Source organism: Protomyctophum parallelum (genome assembly GCF_964188405.1).
Source record: "Protomyctophum parallelum genome assembly, chromosome: 8".
Lineage (NCBI taxonomy): Eukaryota > Metazoa > Chordata > Actinopteri > Myctophiformes > Myctophidae > Protomyctophum > Protomyctophum parallelum.
In genome coordinates, this window is record NC_139703.1 from 18,300,660 (window position 1) to 18,322,868 (window position 22,209).

At 41.9% G+C, this 22,209-nt stretch overlaps 2 protein-coding genes across 2 annotated transcripts in view; one reads left to right on the top strand and one right to left on the bottom strand.

Annotated features, from left to right (window-relative positions):
- The first annotated feature begins 1,064 nt into the window (after positions 1-1,064).
- cox14 (cytochrome c oxidase assembly factor COX14) lies at positions 1,065-3,779 on the top strand. Its single transcript, XM_083771729.1, has 2 exons — positions 1,065-1,178; positions 3,109-3,779. The coding sequence occupies exon 2, from the start codon at positions 3,132-3,134 to the stop codon at positions 3,309-3,311; it is 180 nt and encodes a 59-aa protein (XP_083627855.1). The 5' UTR covers positions 1,065-1,178; positions 3,109-3,131; the 3' UTR covers positions 3,312-3,779.
- Positions 3,780-3,855: 76 nt separating this feature from the next.
- cers5 (ceramide synthase 5) overlaps positions 3,856-22,209 on the bottom strand; it is a 34,105-nt gene continuing 15,751 nt past the window's right edge. Inside the window, exons 3-10 of the mRNA XM_083771727.1 lie at positions 20,200-20,330; positions 19,728-19,785; positions 19,546-19,596; positions 18,289-18,381; positions 12,611-12,739; positions 11,571-11,677; positions 8,586-8,742; positions 3,856-4,563 (exon numbers count right to left, since the gene is read on the bottom strand). Of these exons, the coding sequence (XP_083627853.1) occupies positions 4,387-4,563; positions 8,586-8,742; positions 11,571-11,677; positions 12,611-12,739; positions 18,289-18,381; positions 19,546-19,596; positions 19,728-19,785; positions 20,200-20,330 (903 nt within the window). The 3' untranslated portion in view covers positions 3,856-4,386. The remainder of the gene's footprint in view (positions 4,564-8,585; positions 8,743-11,570; positions 11,678-12,610; positions 12,740-18,288; positions 18,382-19,545; positions 19,597-19,727; positions 19,786-20,199; positions 20,331-22,209) is intronic.

Sequence of the window (22,209 nt, forward strand, 5' to 3'; positions counted from 1 at the left end):
CAGATGCTGGAGGTGAACGGAACACTGACCCCCTTCCCCAATCCTATCCTGGAGGCAAATCTTTCCTGTGATAAAATGGCTACCAATGTAATCGACCAAATAAGATTCCTGTACAGGATCTCCTCACTGGTCAGCAAAATACCCTAACCCTAGGAGCCCTCATACAAATTAAGTTTCTTCGATTATTCATGGTATACCACAGCACCTCAAAGGCCCTAAAAACAAGGCTCCAGACATCCCAAAACAAACTAGGCTACTACTTGGCCTTCCCAGAACCCACCTCACCCCCGCTCATATTGATAGGTTGAGTGTTGACGACAGAGTTCAGCATCTTTGGTCTGGTCGCTACAGCACTAAGATACCCATGTACCTGTCAAAATACTTAATGTCAATGAAGTCCACACCCACAAAACCAGAGGGAGTTCCACAAACCATGTGCAATTAACCCAGATTCGGCTCAAACAAGGGGTTTAATTTAGCTCCTATGCCACTAAAATGTGGAACGTCCTACCAACACCAACAGCCGTTAAGAAGTGTGAATCCCTAGACTCCTTCAAAACCGCTCTCAATGAGCACTTACGGGCAGCTGTAATTAGAAACTGGCCCCTGTAAAAAAAGGTTCCCCCCCCTGTATATTTCTATAGGCTACTACACGTTTTCCCTTTTTTCTAACCGTGACGATTATTTTTTTTTGCATATCTTTAGATGTTCTGATGAATTGAAAATGAAGGACCCATATTTAAACAAGTCTGTAGTGCTTTTTCTGGTTTTATCCTCTTAGGAGTTTTTGAAATCCAAATGGAACCAAATGGACCCATTAGGGTCCATTACTCCATTTGGTTCCATTTGTACACCCATAAGGGTCCATTTGGTTCCTAACTATCATTTAGCTGGGGACCCCCTGGAACTCCCCCAAGGACCCCACTTTGGGAACCACTGGCCTAGACTTTTTTGGGGGCTTGTTTTGAATGTTTTCCTAGACCTGCCTGCTTATTTCTCTCACAAAATCTGGCAACAGTGGCTGCAGTGAATTGTCCTCTTTCGCTTTCCGTATTTCATTACACGGCTAGTGTAATGAAATACATGCTCTATTGCTCTTGCTCTGCGTTTGACATTGGGGGTGAATACATTAAATGATCAGCGGAATATCAACTTAAAACAAACAAACAAACACAAAGGTAAGCAATTGGAAACAAAAGCATCTAAATATAAAGGAATGAGTCTTTATTTTCTCGGGTTTGATACACTCGTACACATACCCTTGTTTGTGCAGGTATAGCTAGCAGCTAACCTCAGATAACCTCAGAGTGGAAGACTTTATTGGGTCGTCCACGTCCACTCACAGTTAACAGTCTTTGTTTTGAGTTGTGCTTGAAATGTACTGTAATTCTGCAAACTGTTAATAAATATTTAAATCAATCAAAACCTCTGTCTGTCATCATGGGTCAAGAGACCGTAAGCAACTCGGATACCATAATGAGTAATGACACTATAATTGAAAGTGTTCGAGTTTGGAAGTGCTTGTTGGAAATCACTCAATGGAATTCGTACCTACCTCCTTTCTAAATGAAATTCCACATGATGCAGATGGCAGCAGCAGGACGTCGTCGCAATATTGAACGACTCAAAGGAGTGCTTCCAATTTCTGACTGTCTGTGGTGGATAGACACCCGTGTGAAGTGAGGGGCGCTCTTATCATCGTACATCATCCAATAAAAAATGAATATACTTCCTCATTAAGCTGAATTTAAAACGGTTGCACTGTTTAGAAAAGTTGATTTGCTCGTCCACATACTGTATAACTTAAATTATCCTTTGATTGTCAATGGCATTTAATGTTTGTGTTGCCACAAAATGCCATTTTGATGTAAATTCTCCTTTCATTCTCAATGTCAAATGTGACACGTGACGGGACGAAAAGCTGTATATAGGAGGCAATGCAGCAATGAGCATTATATAATCTGAGTTTCTTGTGGCTAAGCTAGCGTGTGGTGAAGGGTGACCGGTCCTTCCACGTAATAATCGACAATAACACATCCCTGAACTTCAAGACTTTACAACACTTCTTCCGTTTGACCGTATTGCTGTGGTCACCGGACATGGGCAGGACATAATGGTTCATTTCTGATGTGATCAGAGACGCCACTGTAGTGAGTCCTGATCCCAAGTTTCCAACCAATAATCCCAGTTATCCCACTCTTTTTTTACCCCTACACAGTTAACATACAATCCATTTGGACAGGACACGCTGAATCCAAGCCTCTGACCTAAAAGAATGATTCTCTCCCTACAACCATTGTTTCCACATGTCGGTCCGTTAGTGTGTCTAATCTGCGTGTGCGTCCCATATACTGTAGGTTACAATATGATTCCAAAACCCACCCCGCTTCGAATGTTATCAACCCATAATCACCATTGTAGGTTACTCATCAAGACCATCATGATGCAATGGAGCCAGTAGGCTCTAAGTCTATAAGACAACAGAGACATCTAGTTCTGAGATCACGCCAATGTAGAACTCCATATCTGGATACAGATGACTGGCATCGTATCGACATAGCGACAAGCAACCAGCCGACTGGTATTGTCATCGTGACAAGCACCCTTTCATAAAGAGTTATTTACCCTTGAGATGATGGGAGAGCAGTACTACTCCTCTCTTCGCCTCTCGTCAACACACAATTTATCACCTTCGACCTCCTGTCACCTCGAACAGCCTTCACTTCATCACCTTTCGTACGAGACAGGATATTTGGCCTCACACACAACCCAGAGATATCTCTGTGATATTTGTTCCTTACAACCCACAGATATCCTTGTCAGGGATCTAGACATCTTGTTGTTATAAAGTAGTACTTTATAGTGACTTCGCAACTTTCGTCACGGTTCAATGAAAAGGTATGCACCTTTTTCAATCTGACTGGTTTTCCAGTCATGCTGTACCTGTAACATATGTTAATTATATAAGGCGGGGGGGGAATCTGTCTTGAGAGAGATAAATATCATAGTTGTTCACCTGTGTCTTTGACAGTATGCATGATGCTTGCTTCATGGAACTAAGATCACAGGATCAATATGTAAACTTATGTTAACTCTTCTCACGTGCAGCGGCCTCCTGGAAGTGCATCGCCATGATGTTGACTGGAAAGCGCTTGGCTGACTTTGGCTATCGGGCTTTCTCTGGCTCCATGATGCTGCTGACATTCTATGGGGGCTACCTGTGCGTGCTGCGAGGATACCGCTACATGGAGAAGCAAAAACGCCTGCAACTCGCAGCAGAAAACCAGGACCCAGATGTTCTCAAAGACTGAATGTATTATTTTCTCCTTTCACCCATATATCCATCATGGACATTTTGTGTGGCGGTTACCGTACGTCATGGAGTGAATGCCGAGTGAAGAGTGTTTCTCAGAGGGGAAATGTCTATTAAGTTGCTAATTAACCCAGGCAAGATTAACAAGAAAATGTTAATTTGAACCACTCAAAGAAACCCCACTTTCAGCGTAGTCCTATGGCAGTGTGGCATGGCAAAAAATAGCCAATCTAATAGCTCACAAGTTGACAACGCATCGCATGTTGTGAGCATATAGATCTGCTATTTTTGAAAATGTTACATTTTCGCTAGTCATGACGAGCCCAAAATGGGACCGACAGGTTGAAAGTGGTCAACAGCTTTGTCCTTGTAGAGAAATACTGTACAGATGGAATTGGAAGGCATAAGGACTTTAAGTGTTATTGTATCACTTTGGAATAATATATTAAAGTATCTTCAAAGGACATTCATAGTGCAATGTGATGTTTCTTTGTAGGAGTAAAATAGAGAAAGCAAGTTGTCAACAAATTAATATATTTTTTTTTCACAAGGCACTCAACTGAGAACATGTGGTCAGACATACAGTATCATAGTCCTCAAACCTGATTCATCAGTATTACTGTAGATAGGCAGTGAAAAGTACAAGCAACATCATTGTACATAACAATTCATACATTTGGTCCCAGAAGTAGTAAAAAATACAGTAAAACAGAACAGACCAATTTTATGTTGCGCAGCAATGCAGTAAAAAACAGAGTTCATCTGACCAATAAAACTGGGAGAGAACATTAAAATCAAAACACAGGACAAACAAAACAAACTACAGGACACTAATGTATCGCCTTGGTCGGTGTCAGTGCATATCCACATTGCCTGTTCAAACACATCTGTGCACACTCGCTGACATTCTGACAGAGAGACTGACTCCTAGGAGATGTGTGTGATTGTGGACCCAGAAACATGACTATCCAGGCAATAGCATTATGACAATGAAAAGAGTTCTTGATGGACATGACAAAACTGCAGGGCCCGGGTCGGTGGCAGTGAGTCGGTGGGGGTCCCATCTGTGTGTGTCACCAACTGCTACTGTGGTTCTGTGCCCTAGCTTTGATGGTGGCACAGGTGCCATTAGTTCCGTTCTCACCCTTAGGCGAGGTGGCGGTGAGAGGGGAGGCTTTGAGCTGGTCCTTGGGTACATCTGTTTCTTCTTCAGAGCTGCTCTCAATGTCGCTGCGGACGTCGTTACCCACCTATCAAACGGGGAGAAATGTGCAAGTTTAGGTGAGGCCGCACTAAAGGGAAATTAACAAAGACTGGCTTGTGTAGAATGGCCATTAATTCATGTAGTTCGTGTGTGTGTGTGTGTGTGTGTGTGTGTGTACGGGCACATACCTAGTCACACAACCCTTTCAATAGATGTCACAGACAGAAAAAAAGTTCTATTAGCGTTGCAATGTTTGTTATACTCATTTCCCCCACAGGGTGGCAGTGTGGACTACTTCAACTGACATCAGTAGTAGGCCAGGCCTAGAAGCCATTACCACATTATGACATGCATAATGCACACACCTATGGGTGGAGGTGTAGTTTTGTTGATTTTGATTTTGATTTTTTTTTTACAGGCATAGCACACGTGAATAAATACATTTGTAATAACTAAATGAGCCAGTGTTGGAAGCAAACTGTCAACTGTAGTCCCTGGATGCACTTCTAGGAATAAACAAAAATCTGATGCAATGGCAGCCTTGTTTGTAATGAGATGAGAGCCGCAATCGCTGAAGAGTGACTGAACCAGTGTTGCTTTTGGCAGCAAATTTCTATTTGTTTTAGTCATAGTCTCTTGAATAGTTTTCATTTAGTTTTTGTCACATTTTAGTCACCTGGAATGTTTTAGTGTTTAGTCTAGTTTTAGTCGACTAAATATAGGATTTTAGTTGACTAAATCTACAGTTGATTTAGTCGGAACAAAATTTATTTTGGTGGGCCTTGATGCTGTCGTAATTTTTTTCACTTGCCGAAAATAGATGATCTACAAGCTCACAACGCGTCGCAGCGGGCTTGTAGATCGTCTATTGTCAGCATGCAAATAATTGTAAAATGACTTATAGTGGATCTCTTGTCCACTAGTCCCTTCCTAACATTTTTGTCTAGTTTTCATTTGTTGACGAAATTGTCAGTATATTTAGTCTTAGTTTTAGTCACCATTTAGTTGTGTCAGTGGGAAATGGTAGTCGACGGACATTTTTCGTCTTAGTTTTAGTCGACGAAATCAACACTGGACTGAACTAACGCAGCTAACGCTTACAGCAAAGAGAACAGAGAAGGAGGTATAGTTGTGAAGACGCACAGAAAACGGGAGAGCGAAAAGGAGAGAGAAGTGAGAAGGGCTCAGTGGAGGAAAAAGGGACAGAAATACGGGATCCCTCCCTCTCATTCCCGAGGGATAGGAAATGAACTGCGTCTGCAGAAAGAATGAGACATTGTCAGGAACAACAGATTGAGACAAAAAGGAGAGCCAGTTCAGGACAAACAGCTGCAGTGTTGTCAAACTTTCTCACGTGCAGATGGTACATACTGCATCGCATATTATACACATTTTTCGGTTTTCTTTTATTCTAGTAGTTTGCTAGTTATTTCTAATATACAACTATTTTCTTTGGTATGGTATATGACAGAAATGTGACTTTCATTCTATGGTTTTTTTAGACCCCCTTTTCAGCCCTTATGCCAATTAAATCCTCCCCACACATTGTCTGTGTGTTGTTGTGTTGTTGTCCTCCTCCTCCTGCCCACCACTCCCTGCCTGCTGCCAGGTGGTGCCCCAGGGGCAGCAGTGGCTCAGGGGTAGAGTCACTGACCGGATTAGGAGTTAGTGTCTAATATAAGTGTCTTTGAGCAAGACTCTGAACCCCTAATTGCTCCCGATGTGCTGGTTGGTGCCTTGCATGGTTTCCCCTGGCATCGGTGTGTGAATGAGTGAATGTAATGCACAATCTCTGTAAAAGCGCCTTGGATAAAGGCGCTATATATATGCACCATTTGCCTCAGCTTGTAGGTGTAACATGCTGTGTATCACCCTCACCTGCCGTGAACACGGGCTAATGGGTCCAGCATAGACACTTGACAGAGCCGGATGGAATGCACCGCGATGGAGTCGAACCCTTTATACTCCACATGCAGTGGTGGGGCAGGCACTACTACTTTTACCACTGCACCACCCGGGCACCCGCTGTTCTTCCTATTATGTCAGTGGTTTTCAACCCGCTTCATATCAAAAGGGCCATTATGTATTTGCCATTTGAGCCACGGACCACCATTTGATTTCATTTTGCCTCTCGGACCCAAAACCTAGAATATTTTGTTGCCGTTATATTGGATAAGCTTTTGTCCACAATTGCTGTATTGATGTTGGTACGATAGGAGAGACAACAGGCAATTCTTGAATGAACATTCTTTAATTGTGTACACTTGTAAATTATACAAATGCAGATGTTTAACAATTGTTGAACTACTGAGAGTGTACAATGAAACCAAATGGACCCGTAACGTAAGGGTCCATTTGGTTTCATTTTATGCTCTCAAGAGTTAAAGATCTTAGGTTTTGCTTACCAACTCTTCCATCATTTAGCTGGGAACCCCCTCAAGGACCACTGGTGGTCCCCGGACCACTGATTGAAAACCGATGCTCTATGTAGTTATGAGCCTTTTATGTGTCACAACTTAAGGGCAGTCCATACTGTCTCCGACCACCGAACTATACTTTCAGAACAAAAATTCCGAGGAATGCGTTTCAGAAGTTGCGAGTGACGTCATGTTGTAGTTGTACCGGAGCTTTCCGACGAAAAGTTCGGTGGTCGGAGACAGTATGGACTGCCCTTTAGGCTTGATGTGCAGTGTGACAATTTCATGGAGACATATAACGCTCAGCTCCTGCCAAATGTGTTGAAATACCTTGGCAGCACCTTGCTTGCTCAAGTTGCTCTTCAAGACCTGATCATCTCATCCCCCTTTCAGCCATACATGTGCTTTTCACTAAGGCATAATGACATCTTTTTTTAGTACTACAAGATGACTTCAGACTTGCATTTTGGCTGAATGCAGGGTGCATTTTTGTATTCATCCTGAGATTCCTCAATGAATGGCAGTTGCAACCAAGTCCATCCGTGACAAAAGGAATCCGAATATATCATGCTGTAAAAGTGCAGTAAAGAACAGGATTTGTATGATTGCTAGCATGTCCTTAGTATGCAGTGGTGTAAAGTAACTAAGTACATCAAATACTGTACGTAATTCAATTGTTTTCTACTCTACTACATCTCAGACGCAAATATTGTACTTTTACTTGGTTACTTACTTTGTAGAATTTGATAATTATTAGAAAACATGCATTAACCACTTCAACCCTATATACATTTTGGCCATTTGAAAATAGCTGATGTGCAAACTATTTTCAAAAGGCTGTGTACTTTTACAGAAGTACATATTAGTACATAATGATAGTACACAGTGAATTCCAGACTTTCACTCATTGTATGGATGATGTCTGACAGTAACAATCCCATGGGACCTACCAGTGTTGTTTTTGGCAGTAATTTTAGTTTTAGTCGTAGTCTCTTGAATAGTTTTAGTCACATTTTAGTCACCCGGAATGTTTTAGTGTTAGTCTAGTTTTAGTCGACTAAATATCATAAGATTTTAGTCGACTAAATCTACCATTGATTTAGTCGAACATATGTATTTTGGAGGGCTTTGATGTTTGTTTTTTTTAGCCGATCTACAAGCCCACAACGCGTCGCAGCGCGACGTGTTGTGAGCTTGTAGATCGTCTATTTTCAGCAGAACTAATTGTAAAATGACTTATACTGGATCTGTTGTCCACTAGTCCCTTCCTAACATTTAATCTAGCTTTTACCTGTTGACGAAATTGTCAGTATATTTAGTCTTATAGTTTGAGTCATCATAGCTTAGTTTCCATTTAGTTTTCGTCAGTGGAAAAAGGTAATCGACAAACTTTTTTCATTCATAGTCTGGATTTTCGGTGGTGAGGTGACCACCGCTCCGGTGGTGAGGTGACCACCGGAGCTGAAATAACGTTGAGCGGTGGTGAGTAAAAACAGAGAGAAGGGCTGGGGCGGTGGCGGTGGTTTACTCTTCACCGCGGCTCGTGACGTCTCGTTGTAGTTCGGTGGTCACCTCACCACCGAAAATCCAGACTATGAATAACGCCTTTGTCGACGAAAACAACACTGGTACCTATAGGCACGTACTGTACCTTGCCACGTAGCATAGCTTTGATGGCGATGCGGGCTATGAGGTAAAACCAGATGACGTGCAACACTTGCAGGACCAGCAGTAAGGAGTTGAACAGCCACCAGGAAGGATACGGGCCAATGATGGCCCAGCTCTCATAGTAGGTTGAGTTGAGGATCCTGGAGGGGGGACAGAAACAACATTTATTTATTTGTCATTTTAGTTTCCAACTGCAAGCAGCCTAAGGGCCGATTCATACTCCTATTTTAGAGCCGAATAAAAGTCGGTTCGGCGCTGTAGAGCCTACAATTTGACGTCATTTGAGGTTCGGGGGGGCGGGTACCGTCCTAAAGTCGGCTCTTCGGTGCTACTGAAAATTTCTGACGAGCCGAAATCATTTTGGCACTACAGCGCCGAAACAGCGGTAAAATAGGAGTATGAATCGGCCCTTAGAAAAGAAAAAAAATGTTTCTCCTAGTTAAAAAGAAAGAATAATATATCAAATGCAAAAGAAAACTCTGAAATTTAAAAAGTCCTAAAAACGACAGTGAAGAACTTTTTTTTAGACCTGAGGCTGATTCTACAAATGTCTTCTAAAATCACGACAGTTTTCTGAAAAAAAGCCTGTATCAGTGGTTCTCAAACTATTTCATGTCAAGGACCCCCAGAATTATGTATTTGGTCGCCGACCCCCATCTGAAAATTATGTTGTTCCAGGGACCCCTGCAGAAGCAAATATTTGAGTTTGAAACGTTCACTGTGAAATATTTCACAATGATCAAAGATGCCACATTGTCACGATAATTCAAAAATAGCAGATCTACCAGCTGCGGCGCTAGGAGCTTGTTGATCGTCAACAGATAGAAACTAGACTAAAATGTTAGGAAGGGACTAGTGGACAAGAGATCCAGTATAAGTCATTTTACAATTGGTGGCATGCTGAAAATAGCTGATCTACAAGCTCACAAAGCGTTGCAGCGCGACACGTTGTCAGCTTGTAGATCGGCTATTTTCAGCAAGTGACATTTTGTCAGACTAAATCAACTGTAGATTTAGTCGACTAAAACCTTATGATACTTAGTCCACTAAAACTAGACTAACACTAAAACACTCCAGGTGACAAAGAATATGACTAAAACTAAGTTTCATTCCAAAGACTGACTAAACTAAAATAGAAATGTGCTGCCAAAAACAACACTGGTCACCACATGTTGCCCATAAAGCTGAATGAGTGGCAGGTGTTTGTCATCAGCTCTTATACCCCCCCTCAAAGAGGTATGGATTTCAGTCCTGGGTTAGTGGTACCAGCAGCACGAGCATTATCCCTCCAAGCACACCAAGACATTGAATATAGCTGCTCAGGTTACATTCACCAATGATAGGTCTCTCTATTGTCTGACCCTCTGGAGAGAGAGAGAGAGAGCTTTTATAGTGTTCAGCTTTCTGTTGAGAAATAAGCCGTCTAAATAAATGTGAGTAGGAAGTAGGGCTGTGAATCTGTGGGTGTCCCACGATTCGATTCGATTCCGATTATTGAGGTCACGATTCGATTTTTTCTTTAAATTAAAGCATTATTCAAAATGATTCTCTATTCAAAATGATTCTTGATTCAATACATTTCATCACAATCTACTCCAGCCAAGTGACTATACTATACAGTAACTTTAAAATGACTGCAGACATGTTTACTGTGATTAGGGTAAGCTTACATTTCATATCACAAACACCATGTAGTGAAAACTCCTGTAACTGTAACCAAAAAAATTAAAATAAATCAATTTTTGGAAATTATGAATCGATTTTGAATCGTTCATAACGGGAATCGATAATTCAAATCAATTTTTTACACCCCTAGTATTGAATCTGCAGACCGGATAGGGTACATTAGTGTAAGTTATATAGGGCACAGGGGTGGACTGGCCATAGGACGTAACGGTCATATTACCGGTGGGCTGCGACCGTATAGACCGATTCCGTAGCAGTTTCATGGTCGCAGCCTACGTATTTCCTGTAGGCGGAGCCGACATAGCTTTAAATGCTTAGTATGAGGTATAAAATACAGCAGCCTTGTGTTCATAAAACAGAAAGATTGGGTATTGGGTAAGACTGACGTTATGTATCTTTCAGGACCTTTCACTGCTTCGTCTCAACCATTACTCAATGGCTCTGGTCTCAGCCACCGCGGTGGATATTTTGACATTCCGTTTTCTTTTTCTTTTTTATGTTGCCACTACTGTTGGAGCAGCCATAAACTACACAGGTTCATCACGATGTTCTGGGCATATTTGTAATGTTAGTGTTAGTAAAAAGGAGGTAAAAGAGTAACGTTTGAGGCAGACTAAACATCAGTCACTCTGCCGTTCACTATAGTGGAAGAGGTGTGCCTGTAAAAGTGTTGGTATTAGGGCTTGTTTGTTTGTGTGTGCCTCCACGGAGCGGGGCGGTAGAGTTTCTGCTATCTGCGTGCTAGTTGTGGTGGACTGGTCTGGGCCAAATTCGCGCAAATGTTTTTGTCCCAGTCCAGCCCTGTTGGGGCATGCCATCTTGAATACTGTTCCTAGTTACACCATGGATGAAGGTCAACTGTTTTTTCCCCCTTGCAGGGGATACAGAGTAGATTGTGTTAAGAGCAGCTCATTAAAATAGCTATAAGCAATAATATGTCAACATTTGAATGACCTTTTCTTTTTTACTGGTATTCAGGCAGCCAGCAATGGGTAAAACGCTCCCAAAAACAAATGTAGTCTCTGTGACACATCTAGGGGCCACAATCTGCATTCAAAGATTTTCCTAGAAGCTTTGTCATTGGTCGATTTGCCTGTTTGCTTCCTGACTGGTTTGTCATTTATGCAGGGGGGGGTTTTTCCGACCAATGACCAAGCTTCTAGGAAAATCTTTGAATGCAGATTGTGGCCCCTAGATGTGTCACAGAGATTAAAAATAACAATATGGTAGATGGCACTGAATTCCGCGACCGGGGTGGATTACCAGTCTACGATGAACTTACCATATTGGAAATATGACAAGCCGTGTTATGAAGAATGCAACACTAAAAACAATGAAAAGGAAGTCACACAAGCGCTGGGACTTGGCATAGTTGGTCAGCTTGGCTGCCTGTAGAGAGATGAGATGAGATGAGAGATGAGATGAGAGATACAGGTGGAAGATTACATTAAAACAGTGTCCAAATGAAGCAGCATGGTAAAATATAGTGTCTCGTGAGAACAGAACGTTCTGCCATTGCAAGCATTAAGCACGCTGTGTGTGTGTGTGTGTGTGCGCGTGTGTGCATGCGTGTGTGAGAGGGAGAGATAGAGAGAGAGATAAATGCAGAGAGATGCAGAGAGAGATATGGAGAGACCAGGTGTGTGAGAGCTATTTAAAGCATATACCGTAATTTAAATAGTATGGTGATTATGTGGTTTGGATTGATTACTGCAGAATGTCCGATCATTGTAACTATTTCTAGTAACTAAAATGATGTTTTTGTACGTAGGGTAGGCAGCCTTTTGATCACCTTTAACTATGTAACAGTTTGTTTAACCCATTCTGGACGGGAACCCCTTTTGGTGTTTTAAGGATTATGTTATACTAGCTATTGAAAAATGGCAGATCTACAAGCTCCCATAAATGCAGTGGGAGTAAAAGTACAAAAGTTGCCTCTGAGATGCAGTGATAGTAGAAGTAAAAGCATTGGAAATTGGAAATACTCGAGTAAAGTACAAACACCTCAAAATTTTACTTTTAGTACAGTACGTGAGTAAATGTACTTTCCACCACTGGTGACTATAGAGGGTATGCGCATGCATAAAGTGAATGGAAAATCAAGTGGCAAATCGAGTGGCAAAGTGAGTTTAACATTGTTTAATGTCGTTTAATGCAATTAGATATGACTTTTCTGTTTGTATGTATGGGCTGTCAAGGCCAGGAAGTAGTTTTTAGCCACACGTCCTGGTTTGATGATGATGTCACACCGTACGCATACCCTCTATACACGTCAAACAGTGTCTCATTGTGTGGCTACTGTAGATGTATACGGTAACCGACCTCTAGCAGGAAGTCAGACGCGTCGTGGACACACATGACGAGGCTGCCGACTCGCAGCATGTTGTTGGCGTAGGAGAAACTGATGAGGCTTATGGTCGCCAGGTGATGGATGAACATGATCAGGAAGTCCTGTGGGTACATTTAAAAAAAAAGAGGGCAGATCTGTGATGTGGTGATGTGGTGGTGGTTGTCATTTTAACTTGTGTGTTGGACTCTTCCAAGTTCAATGTTTTTTTTGTCCCCCTTGTCCCAAAAGGGAAATTTGGTTTGCATCTCAGTGGGTTTTTTGAAAACACATACTCCCCAACACAAGAGACAAAATCAACACAAGAGACAAAATCAACACAGTTAACGCCGCAAAGACTTATTAATGATGTACAACAGACGGCACATAAAACGACCAAATAGACAGCCATTTGATTTATGAAGTATTTATTAACAGATTGGAGAATTACAGTATACACTCAATACAAAACTGTTAATTGTGGACGACACCATAAAGCATTACACTTGTTTACAATAGGGTCCACCGGCCATGTTCAATTCATCATAACATTTAGAGACGTACAAATATACACAAAAACAGGAAATCATCATAGAGGAGGTACAAAGGGGAAGAAAATATATACTGTGAGGGGAAAAAGGGTGGGTGGGGGATTCAGATTTTACGGGGGCCAGTTTCGAATTGCAGCCGTCCGTAGGTGCCCTTTGAGAGCGGTTTTGAAGGAGTCAAGGGATTCGCATGTCCTAATGACCGTTGGTAGGGCATTCCACATTTTGGTGGCATTGGAGCTAAATTAATTTTATCCCTTGTTTGTGCCAAATCTGGGTTTGCAAATGGTTTGTTGAACTCCCTCTGGTGTTGTGGGTGTGGACTTCATTGACATTAAGGAAGTATTTAGACAGGTACATGGGCATCTTGGAGGTGTATCGAATCTTGTGGACCAGACCCATTGCAAGATGCTGTACTCTGTCGTCAACCCTAACCCCGTCAAAGTGGGCAGGGGTTCGGGAAGTGAGGCCAAGTAGTAGCCTGACCAGTTTGTTTTGGGAAGTCTGGAGCCTTGTTTTAAGGGCCTTTGAGGTGCTGTGGTACCAAGAGATGCATGCATATTGCATATAGTCGAAGAAACCTTGTACATGGGCTCCTGTTAGGGTCTTCAAGGCGTTATGGTTGAACAGTTTTATGGTGTACATTTTAAGTAATATTAACTGAATGCTTGCGACGCAATACAAGCTCACAAGGTGTCACGCTGCGACGCGTTGAGAGCTTGTGGCGCAACCCAGCACTCTTTATCTACTGGAGATGCGGTGTGTAACGACATGGATTTCGAAACAAATTTGTTCAACACAAAATTATGCGTTCCAAGTTCAGGAGACTTCGGAACAAAAGCAATTCTCTTGAAGTATATGGCAAGGAAAGGAATGGCGTTTTGCATTTCTTTCCCCATAGTAAATGCTGCGTTCGTGGTCTGGAGAGGGCAGTCTCTCAGTTGTTTTACAGAAGGGTAAAAAAAAATGAATGGCATAAATCTCCCAGAACGTCTAAACAAGACGACGTTCAAGCCTTTATAGGAGACGAGCAGCAGTGTTACACAGACTCCTCCTTTATAGGAGACGAGCAGCAGTGTTACACGGACTCTGTGTTATGTACTGCATACTACACACACACACACACACACACACACACACACACACACACACACACACACACACACACACACACACACACACACACACACACAGCAGCCAGGCGACTGGGACAGAGAGAGAAGATAAAGGTCAAATATTAGTAGTCAAGAACAATCCAAGACAAACAAACTGAGCCGTATTAAACCCTATAAAACTCTGCTGTCCGGAGGAAACCTCATAACTCAAATGTTCATTTTTCAGGAATTGCAAAATATAATATAATAATAAAACCTTATATATACTTTTTTAAACGATGCAATACTGCCTCATCAAAGTTGGTGTTGTGAGATTAGATATTGTCAATTACTTGCATGAGAAGGAGGAAGGTAGTGGAGTTAGCTGTTTTAGCAGACAGTTTGAGGGTCCAATGCAATGTTTTTTACTACTTTCCATTGGTTCAATATACGACACACAGACGTAAAGGGTGTTCAATAGCACTGATTTATTGGGGGGGGGGGGGGGGGATCAAAAACCTAAAAAATGGAGTTATGAGGTTTCCTCCAGACAGTAACGTATACTGTATTACTTTGTTGTGCCCCAGGAGTCTTTACATGGTTCCCCCTCCACCCCCGCGCTTTATACCAAACCTCTTTACCGGAAATAGCTGATTGTGAACTTGTGGATCTGCTATTTTTCTCAAAATGTTTGCCTATTTTCATCGAATGCTCTGCTATTATGACATGCCCACAATATATTAGGGATTAGGAAGTCCATGGGTTCATGTGGCTCACCTCTAAGGTATATTAATGACATAGTAAAATGTTGAAAATGAGTGGAATACCCCTTTAAAAATGTGCTTCACTTTAGACGTTGCCTGCTGCAACAGCAAGACCACAATATGATATGAAACAACGATAGCTGAGCCGGATAGCTATATACAGTACAATCATACACACGTCATCATGGCCTTTTTCAGGGGACATGCCAAACTGCATTTAACTTTTACACCTTAAATCAGCCTTTAACTTTTTTATAATACAAAGTCACTACCAGCAACTTTGGAAAGCCTTTTTGCCATGCATCCTCCTTTCAACTGCTTTGCACTGTGATTCGTTTTTCAATCCCATAGTTGGAATGGTGGGGCGTTGCCATAGGAACCGGACCAACGTTAAAAGCTTCCAGTAAGGAACCATTATATAGACGGAGTATACGTTGGGGTACATATAAATACGGACCTGGGATATGACGTCCCCTAGCGTCGGGGTACGTATATATACGGACATAGGAAAGAGAGAATTTAAAAAAAGGTAAATTTCTATTTTTTATCAAATCTCGTAATCTCGAGGTTGGCACAGTGGGGTACAATAGCTATGATCTCGTTTCATTTCACGCTCTCAAGAGTTAAATTATTTTTGAGGGGCGCCAGCCCTCCTATACTGGGACCCTCCAGAAGCAAGGATTTGAGTTAAAAAGGTTTGCTGCTGAATGTATATTCAAAGATTTGCGCCACATATTCACGACTTTAAAAAAATAGCAGACCTACAAGAGCTTGTAGACCTGCTATTTTTCAATAGCCAAAGTATAACATAATGCTTAAAACACCAAAAGGGGTTCCCGCCCAAAATGGGTTAAACCAAGATGCTTCGACTTCCACACTAACTTGGAGCAAACCCCAGTTATATATCCTCCGACTAGGCCTGTCATGATGACTAAGCCAGTCAGATCTGCTCTATACAAGGGCTTTAAGCAACTAGTCGACTATTCAACTAGTCGACTATATGGGTTCTACCATATAGATATCAGCCCTAGGTCGGCTCGGGCCAAATATGGGGATTGTCATACTAGACATATCATATGTCATATAACCCAGCGTCCTAGTCGGATATCCCCATATATGGGGACTGAGTATCCAACGAACACTCTCCCAGATCTGCTAATTATATGAATAGAAGTGAGAGTCTTCGTTACAATGTTTGTTTTGTCACCGTTTGTTTTACATCATCATTACATCACCCATTCAACATGAGACAGACTTTAATAAATTAGCGCCCCTCACTTCACACGGGTGTGATTTTTATTTTACACTCTCAAGAGTTAACGATCTATGAGGGTCCATGTGGTTACGAACTCTCCATAATTTAGCCATGGGGACCACCTGGAACTCCCTCAAGGACCACTGGTGGTCCCTGGACCACCGCTGGTTGAAAACCACGGCTCTATACAAGGGCTTTAAGCAACTAGTCGACTAGTAAATCCACTAGTCGACGTCGACCTTGTTGGTACTAGTTGACTAGTTGATATATCTATTTTGTAGGCCTCAAGATCAGGTAGATTATAGTTATAGTCACCAATGTACACAGTTTTGAAATGTACACATTTTTAATTCCCCCCCAAATAAATATATATTATTATTTGTATTTTTTACATAATAGGTAGTTAAACAACTAGTCGACTAGTAAACTAGTCAACTAGTAAATATGACTAGAAGTGAAAGCCCTACTGGCCTACTCTATACAAAAGGCTGGGCTTGCTATAACTAAGGCCTTAGTGTAGATGTGTTGATTTCGTCGACTGACGAAAAATGTTCGTCGACTACCTTTTTCCACTGATGGAAACTAAATGAAAACTAAGCTACAATGACTAAAACTAAGACTAAATATACTAACAATTTCGTCAAAAAATTTACACTAGACTAAAATGTTAAGAAGGGACTAGTGGACAAGAGATCCAGTATAAGACATTTTACACAACGCGTTGTGAGTGTCATTACGACGGCACTGGCCACCAAAACACATTTTAGTCGACTAAATCAACTGTAGATTTAGTCGACTAAAATGCTATGATATTTAGTCGGCTAAAACTAGACGAACACTAAGACATTCCAGGTGACTAAAATGTGACTATAAAACTAAATGAAAACTATTCAAGAGACTATGACTTGAAACTAAAATCAAAATGTGCTGCCTAAAACAACACTGGTGTAGTAGAAGGAGCATCTACAGAATGTCGAGTAAGAGCTATATTTACTTCATCGTCACACCATGACATAACATAATTAAATCAGAGTGAATTACACTCAGCTTTGGCCTGATGGCTCTAAAACCGCCAAACATAGCAAATAGAAATAATAACCTATTTTCCTTGATCAAACACAAACAAATTGGCTGTGAGGAAAACTTCATGAACTAATAAAGTCAGGACAGTGTCTGTGAACACCCCTAGCGTCATTGTATTGCATAATATTGTTAGGCTCCGCTCCAGTGTCACATGAGAGCAAAGTGCTGCATCTCTCTGACATTCAGAGAAGCCAGCACGTTTTGTCCTTCTCCGGGAGAACAGCAGATCACATGACCTCCTCCGGGCCCACAAAAGGAGCACAGTTGAAACAGCATTGTGATGAAGCAAAAAACCCACAAATCTCTCTTTTAGATTGTAGAGATGTACAAATAATGCAGACAGTCATTCTGAAAGACACCCACGGAACACACGACTGAGACACGCAGTCATAAATGAGGAACAATAAGTGTATTTACAAATGTTGAAACGGGGAGTGGGCAAGTACTGAGCATCCACAGCCTTGGCCCATCAACCCATCCCCTCTCTCTCTCTCTCTCTCTCTCTCTCTCTCTCTCTCACACACACACGCACACGCTCGCACACACACACACACACACACACACACACACACACACACACACACACACACACACACACACACACACACACACACACACACACACACACACACACACACACACACACACACACAATTCGATTTCTTTATTTGAATCCACAAATTACAATTAATTTTACAAGGAAACAAATATAACACAGACAAACTGCCTATAACAGCCGAAACAGAACAGTATTTGGCAAGTTGTTTGGCTTTGCTTTTTGTCATGCCAGCTATTCTTAGGCCACTAAGGCCACACACACACACACACACACACACACACACACACACACACACACACACACACACACACACACACACACACACACACACACACACACACGATACTTTCCATGGTGGTGGTACCACTCACCTTTCTTTTGATGTCAGTGAACTGCGAGAACATGAGTGACCAGTAGAAGGCCAGTTCTGTCACGTAGTAGTAATAAAGCCCTGGGGTCAGGACCTATAGACATCCATAGAGAAATGAAGGGTCATATTTCCGATGCACACGGTCAAGAAGGCTGACTGAAATAGCGAGGGAACAACAACTAACATGCTACTGCAACATGTATCGCTAAACAGTGTTGTTTTCGTCTGAAAATGTTCGGCGACTACCTTTTTTCACTGACGAAAACTAAATGAAAACTAAGATGTGGCGACTAAATCTGAGACTAAATATAATTGACAATTTCGTCAACAAATAAAAACTAGACTAAAATGTTGGGACTAGTGGACAATAAATCAAGTATATGCCTACATAAAAGACAAGTCATTTTACATTTTACATTTTACAAAAAGCTGATCTGCTATTTTCAGAAAGCGTAAAATCAGCCATTACGACGGCATCGAGTCACGACAAAATACATTTTAGCCAACTAAATCAACTGTAGATTTAGTCGACTAAAATCTCATGACATTTAGACACAAAAACATTCCAGGTGACTAAAAGTTTTATTCCAAAGACTATGACCGACCACATTACAGGCAGCATTGGTCAAGTTACAGGTGACGACCATTGGTCACGTTACAGCACCTTTTTGTTCCACAATTTTGTAACCCATTTTTCACCAAGTGTCAATCCGAGCGCAACACTCCCTCCGCCAACTTGGGGAGAGCAATGGGACTGACCTCATGCTTCCTTCAAGCATGAGCGTCCAAGCCACTTCTTTTCAGCTGATGACTGGGTGAAAATGCTTGTTCAGTTTCACTGTACAAGCCGTTTGTACTTAGACATGCATGGCTTAATCTTTGAGACAAGCATTATGCTACTGTCGGTTTCCCTGGTTGGTATGTTACAGCACCTTCAAAATAAATATTACTGGAACCACTACAGAGACTTGCAGATGGACATTTCATGTCAAGGAATTCACATGATAGACACAGTCACTATCCCTCTAGCAAACCCCAGCCTAAAATGCCGTGGTTTTCACAGTCTTGTTGTGACATAATGTAATCTACACAAGGACTAACGTAAAAGTAAACAGAATTAACATTTGCTTTCAGGTAGGTTGAGCATAAGGATAATTAGAGGTTTCTGTGCTGTCGGTGATACTACAGAATTGTAATACGTTGAATCGCTCTAAAGTCAAAGAATACAAACAAAGTCATACACCAATCAGCTTCTCACCTGATACGGGTAATTGTACCAGCAATGACGTGTATTCCACATCCAGGGACACTGTACAACAACACAATATGAGGTCAGCAAACAAATACTATTATGCTGTTATACAGCATGTATGGAAAAGAAACATTTGCCTATTGATTGCAATTTATACACTGCTCTTTGCGAAGCTGTGCCAGGCTCACCTGCCACAGAAACTGGATCCCATATGTAAATATACACAGATAAAATGTAAACCTCCACCTAGAAGTTAATGAAAAACAACAATAAATTATTAAAACAAAATACAATACTCTCACTGAATAATGTGAGAAAGTCAAACATATCATGTCCCAAATAGAATAATACAAAAATGACAATATCTCAATAATAATGTGGAAAAACTCCAACATGTCATGCAACTGCCCCCTCTCACAGAACTTGGTGTGGGTGCTGGGTTTAACCTACATGCTCTCACAGAACTTGGCGTGGGTGCTGGGTTTAACCTACATGCTCTCACAGAACTTGGCGTGGGTGCTGGGTTTAACCTACATGCTCTCACAGAACTTGGTGTGGGTGCTGGGTTTAACCTACATGCTCTCACAGAACTTGGTGTGGGTGCTGGGTTTAACCTACATGCTCTCACAGAACTTGGCGTGGGTGCTGGGTTTAACCTACATGCTCTCACAGAACTTGGCGTGGGTGCTGGGTTTGTCCTGGTTTCGCCGCTGCCGGAACCATCGCTGGACCTTGCGTACCTCCCAGTCCAGCTGCTTGGACAGGCCATCCAGATGGCGCGAGTCTGGGCTCTGCACAGGAGAGACGGAGACAGAGAGAGAGAGAGAGAGAGATAGTTTATTTCTGAGGGGCGCTCACCCTACTTTTGGGGCGTCCCTGGAACAAAATATTTTAAGATGGTCCACAACATGCAGCCAAATACTATACAAGTAAGACGCGCAAACGCGGGAAGCGAACGCAGCTCGTAAATGGCAACAACAACAAGAATAAATTACATACTTTTTTAAGGTTTTCTTTTTAAAGTTCTCTTTTTTGTGTATTTTTAAGATTTTATTTTTAAGTTAAGTTTTTTTGTGTTTTTTTAAGTTAAAGGTATATTCAGTGATTTCACTCAAAAAACCTTAGGTTTCGTTTTTGGCTGGGACCTAAGCCTTTCGTCCAATCAGGATAGAGAGTCAAAAACGAAACCTAAGGTTTTTTGACCCCCGGGGGTTAACTGGGGACAGGGAGGAACTCCTTATATGGTCAGCACACTCTATAGTAGGGAGGATTATCACAACAAAACAAATAAATAAGTGATATTTGAATTAAGTGAAATCACTGAATATACCTTTAAAGTTTTTATTTTTAAGTTACGTTTTTTGAAGTTAAGTGTTTTTAAAGTTTTTTTAAACAGTTTGACTGTTTTACACGCTTAACCCGCATTTTAATCAACCCCCCTTCACTGCCGAGATTGTTGTATTACCTTTAGAGCATACGCTGAATTATTTGGGCTTTTAATCCGCGAAAATCCAGCAAAAAAAGCTCCCGTGGTTTGTTATGATCCGAGCGTATCATCCACCATCTTGGTGCACCCGGAAGACGCACACAAGACTCGTCTCAATGAGGCGTTGCACCCCATGCATTTCCATTGGCCTCAATTTCCCAGAAGCCCTAGCAGCCCACAGCATGTGACGATTTCCGGTTTCGTCATCAAAGCGAATGCATCTAGTCTCTTTCTCCGCGACGAAGACGGATTTTCTTTTTATTTATTACAATACAGCGGATTAAACACATAAAACAAAAGGCGGTATTAGCGGGGTTGGCAGCGACAGTAACCTATCCATTCCCGGCACGGAAACTGTTTTAAGTTAAGTTTTTTGTGTTTTTTTTAAGATTTTATTTTTAAGTTAAGTTTTTTGAAGTTAAGTGTTTAAAAAAAATTAAGTTATGTTTTTTTTAAGTTAAGTTGTGTGTGTGTGTGTGTGTGTGTGTGTGTGTGTGTGTGTGTGTGTGTGTGTGAGTGCGTGCGTGCGTGTGTGTGTTTTGTGTGATACAGCTGCGCCCTCTGGTGGCGGGCGGGTGGTGTAACAGCGGGACAGACAGACGACACACACACACACACACACGGACACACAGACATGATATGCAGGGTCTCATAGTTAGTGCTCATTGCGTTCGCAATCACTGCGTTCGCAATAATTTTGACATGAAAGGGTTTTTCAGAAAGCTGTCTCCTAAACTGGATTTATAAGACATTTTTGAGTGGTGCAACCACTCCCTTACGGAGCTACAGTAGGTGTGTGGGTGGCTGGGTAGCTGGCTGGGTATGATATGAGCACGAAAACAACATGGTTGTTTTTCACCACCTGTGCGCAACCTAACGCACACACACGCACATATTAACTGTATATACAAGTAAGACGCGCAAACGCGTGAAGCGAACGCAGCTCGTGTGTGTGTGGTTGTGTGTGTGTGTGCTACAGCTGCGCCCTGTGTGTGTGTGTGTGTGTGTGTGTGCGTGCGTGCGTGCGTGCCACAGCTGCGCCCTCTGGTGGCGGGCCGGTGGTGTAACAGCGTGACACCACACAGCGTGACACACACACACACACACAGACACTCAGCCCCTGCTGTCATAGTAAGTGGCTCACTGCGTTCGCAATGATGCTTTCAGGTGTGCCAGTACAGTAC

Bases quoted from the DNA above. Each gene is read 5' to 3' on its own strand.
- cox14 (XM_083771729.1), top strand. From the start codon at position 3,132: ATGATGTTGACTGGAAAGCGCTTGGCTGACTTTGGCTATCGGGCTTTC.